This window comes from Trachymyrmex cornetzi, unplaced genomic scaffold (genome assembly GCF_001594075.2).
Source record: "Trachymyrmex cornetzi isolate Tcor2-1 unplaced genomic scaffold, Tcor1.1 scaffold388, whole genome shotgun sequence".
Lineage (NCBI taxonomy): Eukaryota > Metazoa > Arthropoda > Insecta > Hymenoptera > Formicidae > Trachymyrmex > Trachymyrmex cornetzi.
The window spans coordinates 249,178-261,141 of NW_017298619.1; the positions used below are offsets into that span (position 1 = coordinate 249,178).

The window sequence follows — 11,964 nt, forward strand, 5'->3', positions numbered from 1 at the left end:
AGCCGCCGGCGCGACCGGCGCGCGTTATTGATTTGACAGGAATGACGGGAGGCGGAATGGCGCAGGAATCGATAAGAGAAGGTGGTGGTCCAAGCTGCTGGTGATGCGCTGCGCGGGGGTGCGCAAGAAAGAGAGGCTGCTTGTACAATGAGGGTGTTAGAGCGAGTGAACGAGCGAGCGAGCGTACGAGCCGCGGCGAACCGTGTAGGGTTGGTAGCGAGCAGGTAGAGGGAGTGATGAGGAGAAGAACGAGGGCTGGCGGGAGCGGTAGCGAGGAGGAGGACCAGAAGAGAGAGGGAGCGGAGAATATTTTCATACTCCAGACTCCCGGTGTAGGTAGAAGATGGCAGCCGAGGCGTGATTCGGTCCGGGCAGTTTCCTCTCTTCTGGCCGCGCGCGCGCGAGAGTAGTAGGGCCGCAATCCGCTCCGGGTTTGAGAAGAAGTCGTCGGAAAGTAGTGTGCTCTCCCTTCGTGGTCGATCTCAGCTCCTCGTCGTCGGTCGACGGTGCACGAAAACTCCAAAGAAAGCCGCCGAGAGATGATTTAAAGAGAGATAGAGAACAAGCAGAGAGAGAGAAAGAGAGAGAGAGAGAGAGAGAGAGAGAACGAGAGAGAGAAAGAGAGAAAGAGGGAGAGAGAAAGACAGGGAGAAAGAGAAAGAGAGAAAAAGAGAGAGAGAGAGAAAGAGAGAGACTGACTGACTGACTAACTGACTGATACTAAAGGGAAGATAAACGATCAAAGAGAGGAAAAGACAGAACGAGAAGGAAGGAGAAAGATCCGCTCCATTTCGATCATCTGCATTCCGCTCGCGCGACGTGTCTTGCTGTTTTTCTGTCGTTTTTTTTCGTCGCTGCACATACAGCTACCCGCTACGAGCGCGCTATTCGTACATCTCAAAGATTGGTATACGTTCGATAACGTATTATCGTCGATGAGAATCAACTCGTGATCCGCTCCGATCCGCTCCGCTACGCTCCGTTCCGCTCGACTCCGCGTGCCGCGTCTAATGATCAAGGAGGTGGTAGACGTCAGTGATTATGCGCGTAGTAATGAATAATCCTGTAAAGCCCGTCGGGATCGCAGTAGCCGCCATCGTCGCAGTGTTTCATGAGCGTCATGTAATATGGAATTAAACAATGTTGTTAAGACGTAAACATGTTCTGGCTACACTGTGGACTCTTTGTTCTCGTGATTGCCGTACGTGGATTTATTAGCAGCTTAGCCGATACCACATCCAAGCGAGGTAATGTCTGCCTGCCTTACCTGCCTGCCTTAAATTTATCTTGCCTGCCCACTTTGCTTGTCCAGATTGGTAGCTGAGCGTATTGATGGCTGGAGCTTAATCGGACCGAGTGTAATCGAATCGATATTTTAGAGGGTGCGGAGGGATGGTAATCTGCCAAAAGAAATGCAAATCCAACCGGCCCGAATTCTTTATCAAACTATTCTATCTGCAGAAAAGCGTTTATTTCGATCAATTTCGAATAAGATAGTGATCTAAGTTTCGCGAATAATTTAACGTAAAATAACTCAAAATTTTTTATCAGACTAAGTGGACGCTAAGGTCCTCTACACGAATGGCTGCGTGAATGAATGGGTGTAAAGCGCTGATCGTTACGGAGGTATTGCACCTGCTTGCGCACCTTGCTTGCCACCCTGTCTGCTTAATAGTCCTAAGGAGGTAAGATTTAAGGAAGGAGTAGTGGACTTAAGACGTTTAAAGATCTGATGAAGATCTAAAGCTTCTTAATTGTAGTTTTATGTGAATAACTGTAATATAGTTTGCTTTATATAAAAGGGATCTCTTATCCAGCAAATAATTTATCTAACTTATCGAGTAATCATGTCTGTTTAGTGAACTGGAATAATTTCATTGAAATAATTTCTAATGTGGAGGAATAATGGTTTCGTTCATAATTAGAGCGCGAATTATTCACCGAGTAATCATGTCTGGATAGCTAGGTGCTATCAAGCAATATATTTGCCTATAATTCTAAAGAGAGTTTATTATCATTTTAGGATATTTAGCTGAATAGCTTTTAGTATATATTTAAATTCTTGAATTTACAAGAATTGAAAAATTTCATAAGTTTTAGATTATTTTTATTTCGTCGATTAAATTAATTATAATTTTTTAAACTTTTGATGTCTAGGATTTCAAGTTTCTTGGATCTCAAGTCATTTTGATCTTTGATTCATTGAATTATAGATTTCTCAAATGGAAGACTGTGATTTCATTTTCAGCGTCAAAGAACCCATAATGTCGGGTTTGCGGGTCAGGAGATCTCAGAATTTAAGGATTCTAGGGAATCTAGGATTCAAATAACCTAATCTAATTTCTGGAAATTAGATAAACTTAGAGTAAAGGAAATCCGGAATTTGCCAACCTTAGGATTCAAGGAGTCGAGAAATTTATAATTTATCTTAAAAATAAAAATATCTAACGGCAAAAGGGAATTGAAGATTTAGGATTTAAGAAATTTAATACTCGATAAAACTGAAACGTATGAATTTATTACATACAGGATAAAAATTTTCAATGTAATAAAATAAATATTTTGAAAAATATAGAAGATACAGACAAATGTTGCAGACAAAAGTTTTATGGCTTGATAGGACGCAGGGATAAAATTAATTTTCTAAAAAAGACCAATTTTTCAAGGTCATATGAAGGTTATTGTCGTTCTTTAAAATTAAATTATATGATTTTTTTTTACATAATATAATTCATCTGTATTAGTATCGAGGCAGAGATAGCGAAAAAAAACAATAATTTTCGAGTTATTTTATATTTTATTCTAGCACAAATTAACGTAAAATATATTAAATCTCGTAAACTACTAATTTTCTTATATATTTGAATACTTTTATGAATTATTTGGTGTAAAAAAAATATATAGTTGCCAAAGAAAAGATATGTAGTTGCGTATTGCAAAATACATAATTTTTTAAATAAGCAACTATGTGTTTTCTTTACATCAATTGATTCATCTTACTATTCGACGCATAAATATTAAGGTATTATATTAATTGCATCAAACCGTACAACTTTTGTCTGAAACGTTTATTATCTTCTATGGGTTTCGAATTATCTGTCCTGTTAGGTTTGATAGTTTTCCCTATATGTGTATATATGTCATATTTATAAAATTCAAAATTTGTTAAAATTTTTCCTGTATATATATGTATATATGACATGGCATACTTGTAAAATTCTAACATGTAATGAAATTTAGAAATTCAAAAAGCTCGAGAACCTTACTTTAAAATTTAACGAACCGAGTCTTCGTTGTTGCCAAGGCACTGCAGAGTTCGCAAATTCTCTGCATCCTTGAACAAGGATGAGCACCTTATCAGGGTGCAACCCTCGACCTTTTAAATTATCTATTTAAATTCTTATACGCTCGACTTTTCGAATTTTGAAATCTTTATGACTTGTATTTCTTAGATCCTTGAATTTTCACATTCTCAATTTTCTGCACGCTTGAATTTTTATTTTTGCATACTTAAACTTTATCATCCTCCAGCTTCTTGGATCTATGAGTCTCAACATCTTCGAGTCTTGCAATATCTTCAAGTCTTAATCCAGTGGATTTTATGGTAGCATTAACATTCTTATTTTGAGAATTTACGTTACTTATTCTCTCCTTCATATCTTCTCATTGATTAAACTTTAATCATGCTTTATGCTTTAATTATGCTTTAATCATTAAAGTATACGTATCTTCGTGGCTTGTGGCCCATTCTTTGCTCGTTACAATGATCATCAATCTTATATCTTTATTACGTATGATATACTCTTCTTTTACACATATAATTTTTTAATACTAATGTGACTAGCATAAAACAAAATGTAAGTTAATCTAAAACGTATAATGATCTTTTTACGTTGAAATAAATATATTGGTATCTACCTGGAGTATATATCTAAATAATATGGTATATATGTACAATTTTATAAAAGATTATCCAATATTAAACTCTTATAAAATTTAGTACATATACAAGCATTTAAAATACGATACATCTGTTGCCTGTTATACTTCACAAAAAGAGTAGTATATCTTATTAAATGCCACTAATTCGCACAATATAAAAACTGCTAATCGCGCACATGACGTTCCTCGTAAGTATTGCATATTCGCCTGTTTTGTTAGTTGGTGGAAAATGCGAATATAGATCAGCGGAACGACCAATGCTTACGACTATACATACGCGGTATGCACACCACGAATTTTCCCAAAACAGCCGCGGGAAAACGCGCGACGCTGCGCCGCGCCGTCGGAATGCGCGTATTCGTTACGTACATTTCCGCCGGGCTTCAAATCCCGTTGCTGCATTATTCATAATGTTATCGCGCGGAATTACTCCACGCCCGCTTACGCTCGTCCGCTCGCTTTGCATACCGTTAGACGTCGCGCCGCTCGTCGCTCGTCGTTCGTCGCTGCGTAAAACCGCGAGCACGCGAATGTACGTTTTGCACATGTATCATCGCAACTTATCGCGCCGTCAATTTCAAGCGACGACAACGACAACGATATAATGATGCATGTACATGCACTTATCACGCAATATTAAAAGTTCTTAATTTCTAACTTAAATTTAATTTCATTAAATTTTCTGAAAATTTAATGAAATTAAATTTAAGCTTTTCTTTAAATGATTTTAATATCTTTAAAGATAGAATAAAAAAAAGATAGCAGTTTCTTCGAATTGTACATGAAGATTATACAGTTAAGATTGAATGATTTAATTAAGATTATACAATTAAGATTGAATGATTTAATTACTTGTGTTATATCTGTAAAATGTTACCGACTCCGTTGCTACTTAGCTATCTATATTTATCTATGTAAGATATCGTTGAAGCTCGTGCTGTATCAGTATAACAGTCATAAAATATTTATAAGCTTCTTACAAGATAGTTTCGAAAATATACAAGCTAGCGTAAAGCACCAATAAATATTTTAATGACAGTTTTAGCGTCCCAGTTCTTGTGTGAAGAAGAGTAGAGAGTGCATACTGAGAAAAATAACGTTTCTTTCAATTACCCTCTGTTTTTAACTATTAAAATTGAAAAAAAAGCATATAGCAACATAAAAATTATAAATAGAAATAACACAATTTTACTTTTAAATCAATTTCGAGAAAACTACTTCCATAAATAAAAATTTTTATTTGTGGGTGTTTTAGTTACAAAGTCACTTAACGCGAAAACTGCACAAATTGTAGCAGGATAGCGTCTAATCAAATTTTCGTTAAAGCGAAATCGATATCAGATACTGTTTGGAGGAGCCATAAATGCGACGCACTTTTGGAAAGATACGCGTTTATATTTACAAGATATTTCCATAATTGTAAAATATATTCGAGCCTCAGCTATATTTATGAAAAATTCATAAATATAGTTGCATGTTACATGATATTTATCAGTAGCTGTGAAAAATATCTTTGAAATGCCACGAAATTTGTAAGTGATATCATCCCCTAGTGTTTTTTACGCCAATATTTTGTCAATGCAAAAGTGCATTAAATATGTGAATAAATAATTATGAAGATAATATAATCACAAAAATTTCCGAATAAATGTCTTTAATTAATAATCATTTTTAGAAAACAATTCTTTTCATTTTGACAATGTTATAAACATATTCCCATATGTTATAAGATTATCTCAAGATCTCTCTCGAGTAAAAAATGACATCGGCTATAACGAAAGGGTTGCGTAGCGGACGAATATTATGTTTACCCATTGTATATGAAATCAATCAATCTATAGCCTACAATTAATCAAAGACGTAGGACGAAAAGACGGCTCGTCGACGAGTTCTCTCGAGTAGGACCCACGAGATTGAAATGGCAGCGTGCCAGTTTTAATTTATTGGCTTTTAATACGTGAACCCGTGGCCGATTTTGCAGATCAACGAAATAGAACGGTAGATGTTCGAAAAATCGAAGTAATGTGCATGGATTTAATATGAAATTTATTACCACTCTTCTCTCTCTTGAGATGACAAGACTTAAGATGCCAAATCAAATTTATTAATCAAATTCAGAAAGTTGTCTGTATAGTTGTTGCAGTTGATATTTTCAAATAAGCAACCATTTCTTTTTTTTTACAATCGCACTATACAACAATAACAATATGTTTAGTATAATGTTGATAAGTACTAAACAATTGCGGAAAACGAGCTACTATATGGTGAATGATTGCACGGTAAAGACGTAGTCTCTGGATGAGTGGTTACCTATTCATTCGAGCATTCATATGCCTGCATACCTACTCGTTTAACCACTCATCTAGTGAGTACATCTTCACTATACCATTATCCACGATTTTCGCTTGCCTGCATTTTACAGCCTTAATGCTTCTCGCCCAATAATGTAACGTATAATATAATTTAATTATATATCTATCTTTTAAAATAAATAGGCATTTTCTAATATTCTTTCGATTATATAAGATTTATCGAATAAAAATTTAATTATCAATAGTAATGTGACATTTCCTCGATTTAAAAAAGAATGTCTAAATCTAGTGAGCCAAACTTTATATCAGATATTGATTTTCTCAAAAATCGGATAGCTTTAAACTACAAGATTAAAAAAAATTTTTTTTTTAAAGACTTTTAAAAAAGCCAACTTGAAATGAATGAAAGAATCTGTAGATAAAAAGTGATTTGGTAGGTCTGGGTCAACCATGTATTTTCGTAAAATGGCTTCCACCGAAATAAGAATAAGTCGATTTCTCTTACAGTAGATCTAGGAGGATTTGTTTCCTAAATTTCACCCTATCTCTACCTTATATAGGTGACAAATGAAAAGAGATCAAGTAAAATCACACAAATAGCGTTAGTGTGTCAGCAAAGTTACAAATCGATCTGGATTATTATCAATCAACGTTACATTTTTAACGGTGGTATGATAAAAATCGTATTTACACGCGTGTACACGAGCGTGCGAAAAGACGATCGATTTCGTGTATAATATATAGACGTAGGCGCGTATGTGTCCTTCTGTTCGTCGTTCATGTACATATGTATCTGGCGATCGATCCCTCGCGATGTCGTAGGGCGGCGATCAACAGGAAATCGCGAAATAACGAGGCAGTCGACTGCAGAGCGCCTGCAGTGTACATTGACGTATGCGTTGGTAGTGATGACGTAATGAGGGTGGAAACGCGAGAGGGCGAGAGGGAGGGACGGGGGAGTCAAGCTGGGGAAGGGAACCTTACGCGGTTATCGAGTGACGGAAGAACGATGGATTCACTAACCCCTGAAATGTTGATGATGTGGGTCAATCTGATCTAGTTCCCTCTACCCTTAAATGTAAATTGTATATCGGTTATTTTATTCGAGCGAGTTTGCCGACATCGATCTAGGACATCTTCGGTGGTGGAAACGTGGCAGACATCTTGAATAAAACGGGTCGGATGCATCAACCCATCGTCGATTATCAATGAACGACCGGGAGATGACCTACCCTGTGTTCAGTGAATTTTATCACGCTTCACGAATTTCGCGCGAGTTTCGTGTATTCCGTTTGAATTCTGTCTTCCACGCGAATTTGACGTTTTCCGTCGAATCGGAAACATGGTCACGTAGTGATAAAAATTCAGGAAGGATAGCGGAGAACCGGTAGCGCGCGGGATGCGGGGTAAAATTAAATTTCTCGGCGAAAAGAGGCCGAGTCACCTCACCCGGCGGTGAGATAAAAAGGCAAGATCTTCAATTTTAGCATGATCTTTGAAAGTAGCAACGAAAAACGAGTCGTAACACTGTATACGAGACGGTATAGCCTTTTATGCGTCTACATCTTTTTATCTCGCCTCACCAAACTGCATTATTAGGTTTGCCTACATTTGTCCGACTTTTAATTCATGCAAATCGGGAAGAAATCAAATTTGACATTTCAAACGAGCAGGAATCTAAAGATTTTGAGAAAGCTATTCATGCCAAAAGGAGAACGGGATATCAATTCGTTTCGCAGCTGTGTTACATTCACTCTCTCTTCGGCGAGACGTGTCATGTCGTATTGGTTGCTCGTGTGCAAACAATATCATGATAGAGCAAGGCGAGCAAACTTCCGGATCATTTTTCCCACGTGTTCTTCGAGACACTATCAATGTCTGAAAAATTCTGCTCGAGTTCACTATCCGCTTTTCTAGCTGATGCACTCTATACAATTCCATTCGTATTAAATTCATGTGTTATCTGTGCATTGTTAAATAATCGGATTATAACATTTTTAATTCAATATGTCAGACTCAACATGCGATACAATTATATAATACGTCGATTTTTATAAAAATGTTCAGGTTAAAGATTAAGTATTTTATATTAATTGTATAAAATAATAATCAATAATATTAACTAAAAAACTATTAATAATGTTAATGACAAATGTGACATACAATACCATTTAATTTATCTTTTTACATTGCAAAATATAAAATTGTATTTTCAAAAAGAACTGTCACGAGTAACTTAAGTAGAAAACGCCTTAATAGTCGAACAAAATAAATTTTCTTTCAAACATAGAAATTGAAGTTCTTTCATTAGTCGAAGATAAATTTCACTATTCAATTTTTATCCACCATAGCAAAGGTATTTGTCGTCTAAATTCCGGATAATAGTTCTGAATTTTTGAATTGGTACATCCCGGATCGCAACCTCGGATCGAAATTGCCGGGCTCGTGGCAGGTCATTTTTCCTGGATGTCCTCTTAAATCGTCTTCGACGCCTGAGAAATTCCGCTCAGACCTAGCTGCCGTTTTTCCGGCTGACTCACCCACAACCTCTCGCCAGTCTCGTCCATTTTCCTTTTTCGGGAATGACCGTCATCATTCTCTATCTCGATACCGGACGAATAATGTGGGAACCGGCAAACGGCAGCGACAGAACGTTAGACAAGAAATAAATATGACGTCGCGGAAGGTTTGCGATGGCAGAAATATCTACTTTATTAAATTGCAATGATATATAAACTTTTAAACCAACGTCGGTGATGGTATAGCAGAAAGAATTCGTTATATTATTAGTTCTGCATTTTGGATCCGAGATTTTCCGGGATTATAAAAAATTCTGTATGGTTATTAAAATTCGGAAACTTGTAAAACTTACGTGCAAAAAATGCAAGGTTGAAAGATATAAGGATCTTACACCGTAAGTTTGTCAATTGCAAAGAACTCGGCTGTTGAATCGTATCCTGAGACAACGCGACAGAGGATCGAGATGTCGAAGAGAAGAGCGGCCAGGACGAGTGCAAAGCGTGGTATTTGTTTTAGAATTCCTACGCTTTACCGATGTTCAAAGTGGCAAAGCGTTTGAAATCTGAAACGAATGCGCGCAAATCTTCATCCCAGCCAAGCAGGGGAGCCATATCCGTGGAGGAGATGCGTGATCCTGGACGTTCAAGGCCATCGCGTGAGGGAAAAATGAGACACTTAGGCATAATTAATCTTTATTCCCGGGATTACGCATCGCGCGTTGGCGCATCATTTTTATTCTGCACCATAATATTCCGTTGGGAAGAATGTAATTTTATATAGAAATACCATATGTGAGGGAATAAAAATATTGACCATGTTATTTGTTGAAAGGTTTTCACCGCGCTTGAATTTCGTGCAGAGATTTTTAATTATATCAAATAACTTATTTACAGATACTAATGTTTAATTAAAAAAAAATTTTTGCGCTCTCTTTCTCTCTCTCTACACACACACACACACACACACAACTAATTCTCCTATGTGTATTTACAATTTTTTAAAATTGTTGTTCGAATGTTAAAAATTATAATTCCACGCACGCATTACAGATTGTTTTACAATTAGTTGTGCAAATATAAATATAAACTATCAATATACCGTAAGGCGTAATGTATGCATAAAACGAATTTATATTAATACCCAGATAACAGAAGAGATAATCAGTATTATGATGCACTGTCCGGACAATTAATTTCGTATATATGTATATTTATTTATGTTTTTGTAAGAAGTATCATAAAATATAAAAACAATTAGAATTTATTTTTTGTTGAAAACTTAAAGTCAATTTTGTTCTTAGAGGCAAAAGTAAATTTACATTTTATTCCAAGATGTTTTTAAACAAACTCTTTATTGAGATGTTTATAATGTTGTAAACTAAGAAATATAATATCCGGTGAAATTTTTTCTTTACAAGAGATTCTAAATTGATCAAAGCGTTAGTAGACGAAAGAAATGGCAGTATTTCCGAGATGTCGTATACACTAGTATTTGTTCAACCTGCAGCCTGGGATTCGCCAATCTTCCATAAATGTAGGAAATAAACAGTTGCGACAAACACAGAAAAGAGAGACAAATTTTGAGAGGAAAGACGGTCTCAAAGCGAATGTCTGCTCGTGTCTGATTGCATATTTATTCGATTTTAGATCTTTTTCGCATACGACGAGATGTTGACGGGACAAATCGAAAATCAAAATTTGAAACGAAAGAAATTGGTGCAACAGGAAGAAGTTTACGCTGCAAATACAGATTTATGCGCTTTTGCTTTAATTCACTTTTCACGTTATGTAATCACATAATACATTTCTATCAATTTAGAAAATGGATTAAAAGTAAAATAAAGTGTCTTTATCATTGCTTCTTTGTTTAATTTCGGTTTTTAACTTTTTTCTTATAAAAGTATGTGAAGAATTTTTCTGATCTTTTCTTAAATTTTGGAATTATACTTATAATAATATAATTATATATAAAAATTAATATAAAAATTTTAATACTTAAGAAGTCGGTGAATAAAAATCTCAAAAGTATCGAATAGTTTTCTAACTCTCGAATCTTTAGATTTTTGTAAATTTTCAAGTTCTTGGATTTGTAAGGAATTTCAAGAATTAAGATACAAAAACGAGTAAATAGAAGTAGGCAAAGAGGTCGAGGGGTTGTGTTTTAACCGACCTACCACATTCACACAGCACTTCCCTCACTCTCCTCCACCTCCTCACTTCTCCCTCGCCTTCTCGCCCTTCACACGGCTTCTCATCCCATCGAAAAACATTTCCATGCCGTTCTTCGAAATAAATAGTTTGCACAGAAAAAGGATTTCTCTACACCGGCAATTTATCTCGAACGTACGCGGCTCCATTAAGTGGAGACGCAACCCTTTGAACCTTAGATAGAGTGGTATACTACGGATTTGGGATTGCGCGTGGATTTAAGACCGTAATCACGGGATTTTGGGACAAGCAAAGCGACGACAAAACCGCCGATAACTCCGAAGAAAATTGCTTTGCGTGTGATCGCGAATTTCGATTTCTATTACAGGGTGGGCCATCTATTGGTACGTTTTTAAAAATGCGATCAAATGAGCATACATTGATATTTTTTATTAATTTTTTTTAGAGGGAGCCACATGAAACTGTATAATAGTTTTAAATTGATATGTGTTATTATTATTATTATTATTTTGTCTTTAAAATAATATCTTTTATTAACTTTATATAAATTGTCACATTATTGAGATAAATTATAATTAAGTTTACTCTGGTAGAGATTTGTTCAGTTTGATTGAACCACTCAGTTACTATCTAGTAATTACTATATAATTACTATCACTGATTTCTCTTTATAATGCAAAAATACTGCGTAGCAGCTGAGCAATATTAAAACAGTTTTACTGTGCAATATTTGGATTAATTCTTTACAAGAGATTTTGTGTCAATATTAAACAATTGTCCATTTTTTCACGTGTAATATAATACTGTTATTAGAAATGTAATATAATACACTGTTATTAGAAATGTAACCACGAGCTTTACGTGTAAATGAAGCTAGTGGTTATGAACGAAATTAAAAGTAATGAATGATTTAACTGAAAATTAAGTTACAGTAGTTACTTAAATGTAATGAACGTGTACATTAAATTTCATAAATTTTCATGAAAAATACATTAAATTTCATGTACATGTATACAAATATA

General features: G+C 35.5%; 1 protein-coding gene across 7 annotated transcripts in view; it reads left to right on the top strand.

The window, feature by feature from the left end:
* The first annotated feature begins 644 nt into the window (after window positions 1–644).
* The window catches only part of mmd (disintegrin and metalloproteinase domain-containing protein mind-meld), a 51,925-nt gene continuing 40,605 nt past the window's right edge, over window positions 645–11,964 (top strand). For all 7 annotated transcript variants that reach the window (XM_018511835.1, XM_018511832.1, XM_018511834.1 and 4 more), the window contains exon 1: window positions 645–1,247. In XM_018511835.1, the coding sequence (XP_018367337.1) occupies window positions 1,160–1,247 (88 nt within the window). In that variant the 5' untranslated portion in view covers window positions 645–1,159. The remainder of the gene's footprint in view (window positions 1,248–11,964) is intronic.